Source organism: Sinocyclocheilus anshuiensis, unplaced genomic scaffold, assembly GCF_001515605.1.
Source record: "Sinocyclocheilus anshuiensis isolate Anshui unplaced genomic scaffold, SAMN03320099.WGS_v1.1 scaffold274, whole genome shotgun sequence".
NCBI classification, from domain to species: domain Eukaryota; kingdom Metazoa; phylum Chordata; class Actinopteri; order Cypriniformes; family Cyprinidae; genus Sinocyclocheilus; species Sinocyclocheilus anshuiensis.
The window spans coordinates 1,069,793-1,072,113 of NW_015547698.1; the positions used below are offsets into that span (position 1 = coordinate 1,069,793).

Here is a 2,321-nt window from a genome sequence, read left to right on the forward strand (position 1 = left end):
ATTCTGTCATTAATTACTCACCCTCATGTCATTCCAAACCCGTAAGACCTCCGTTCATCTTCAGAACACAAATTATTTTTGATGCATTCTGAGAGCTCTCTGACCCTCCCATAGACAGCAATGTAATTACCACGATCAAGGTCCAGAAACGTAGCAAAGATGAAGATGAACAGAGGTCTTACGGGTTTGGAACGACATGAGGGTGAGTAATTAATGACAGAATTTTCATTTTTGGGTGAACTACCCCTTTAAGACAGAAGCTATGCTATAGAGAGAAGGTATAACTGAATCTTTGTTCCTGACAGGAGATCGACGGGAAGTCCCTCCTTCTGATGCAAAGGAATGATGTGCTGACAGGCCTGTCAATCAGACTTGGTCCCGCCCTAAAGATCTATGAAAGACACGTGAAGGTTCTGCAGAGGACCCATTTCCAAGATGACGAAGCTTTCTGCTGATACACACACACACACACACACTTATATATATATTAGCTACTGTACATGACAATGTACACCTGTACATATACCTACAATATTTACTCGTCCCAGAAAGCGCATATTCCTGAAAACATTCAGTGTGACTGTTCAGGACTTCCTGAACAGAAACAGTTCTTGTTTTCCTCACACACAAATGTATATATTTTTTCAATCAGTAATCCCTCAGCTACTGGAAAGAAATTTGGCCTGAAAAAAAAAAAAAAAAGAGTAAAATGAACTGAACTAAGCAGAAGCATGGAGTGAGTTTAGAACAAAGAAGACTGAAGATAGTTTCTTTTTTTGGAAAGACTGTGCAGTTAATGCTGCTCTGATGGAGACCACTGTTTGGATTGTGACCGTTGACCCTGAATTCATTTCATCAAGTGGGTTTTTCCTGCAGTACTTATTCAGTCCAGTAGAGGGAACAGAGAGAGAACGCCATTTTTTCTTTGTGATTTCACTGGTTTCAAGTTTGTGACTGAAACCAAACAAAGGCTGGATGGTTTCCACTGTGCACGAAACGTTTTGTAAAAAAAAAAACTGGTTACAGTTTGAAAGAAGTCAATTCTGATTGGATATTTGCTCTTGACATGCTAACTCTTTTGCAATGACACTGAAACCCTTGTCTTCCCGCAGTGATGTACGGAATCCTTTCTTCCTGACATTCTGAAATGAACTTCTAATGTTCCTTCCAGTGTTCTTGCATCTTGCAATGTTATGTCAGAAAAAAAAAAAACACTTTGTACGTTTGTGCAGATCTCTTCGGCGCATCTCACAGAGGATCTCCCTTTAAAGAGACTTTGACTCCTTTAATCTCGGATTTGCCAGCCATGGCATTGTGGCCCCACGTGTGGAATATCACCATTGATAACTAAGCATAATTTTTATAAATATCAATCAGTTTTTTAAGGTGAAGTCCAAGTTGCGAAGCAATGACGATATTCCTTCACCAGCAGTTGAAGAATGTGTCTGAATGTCCTCAAATGCACAGAAAGCCCCGAAGCCATGCGGCTCTTGAACTTTACAGTTTGTGAAATATATATGTATCAGTCCATCAGATGAATATTGTGGGAACTGAGAAAACGATTTGTGTAAAACAATCAAATAATAATGGAACAATTTACAAGAACTGACTTGTGAGAGGAGAGATGTGGAAATGGGACGCACTGAATTGCTAACCTGTCCTTTAACTCCAGTGTATTTTGCGTCGTTGGACTGATCGCACATACAGATGGATCCATCACACTTGTAAATAGGACTGTTACTGATTCGGCCACTAAAGGCAGGTTCATTTCCATCGTGAAGAAACCCTGAATGAGTTTAAATTGCTCAGTGCAATAGGTCAGCCTGATTTCAGATTAGAGTAACCTGTTTTGCCTGACAATTGTAGCACCTTGAATTCCTCAAACTCTCTCTATTTATTTATTCCTTTGTATGTTTGTTTATAAAATTGTATCTTAATTTTTATAACGTTAACAACTGTCTAAAATACGCAGATGTTCTTTGGTTGATTTACAGTCTAAAGACCACTTGCAACAAAAAGCTGGAGCTCAGTGCAATGTTGATAATGCCTGCAGTTTCTTTGTTCATGCCTTTCATGGTGAACCTCGATGAAGTAGAATGTCAACAAACCGTTAAAAGTTTGTTTTCTGTGTTCTCGGCGAGTCTTTGGAATGAGTACATCATTAGATTGCAAGAAAACATGTATCGCAAAGCAAAAGAAAGAACTAATTTAAGACAAAAAGCTACAAGTGTTGGAGATTAAAATGTTCAAGGGTTTGCCAGCAGAGGGTGACATGTATGGAAGCATATGGGTAGCAAAATTCATTTTGAAATGTAATATGC

At 38.9% G+C, this 2,321-nt stretch overlaps 1 protein-coding gene across 1 annotated transcript in view; it reads left to right on the forward strand.

Moving 5' to 3' along the window:
- The window catches only part of LOC107703689 (atherin-like), an 8,128-nt gene extending 5,807 nt beyond the window's left edge, over window positions 1–2,321 (forward strand). Inside the window, exon 5 of the mRNA XM_016506409.1 lies at window positions 306–2,321. Coding sequence (XP_016361895.1) covers window positions 306–455 — 150 coding nt within the window. The 3' untranslated portion in view covers window positions 456–2,321. The remainder of the gene's footprint in view (window positions 1–305) is intronic.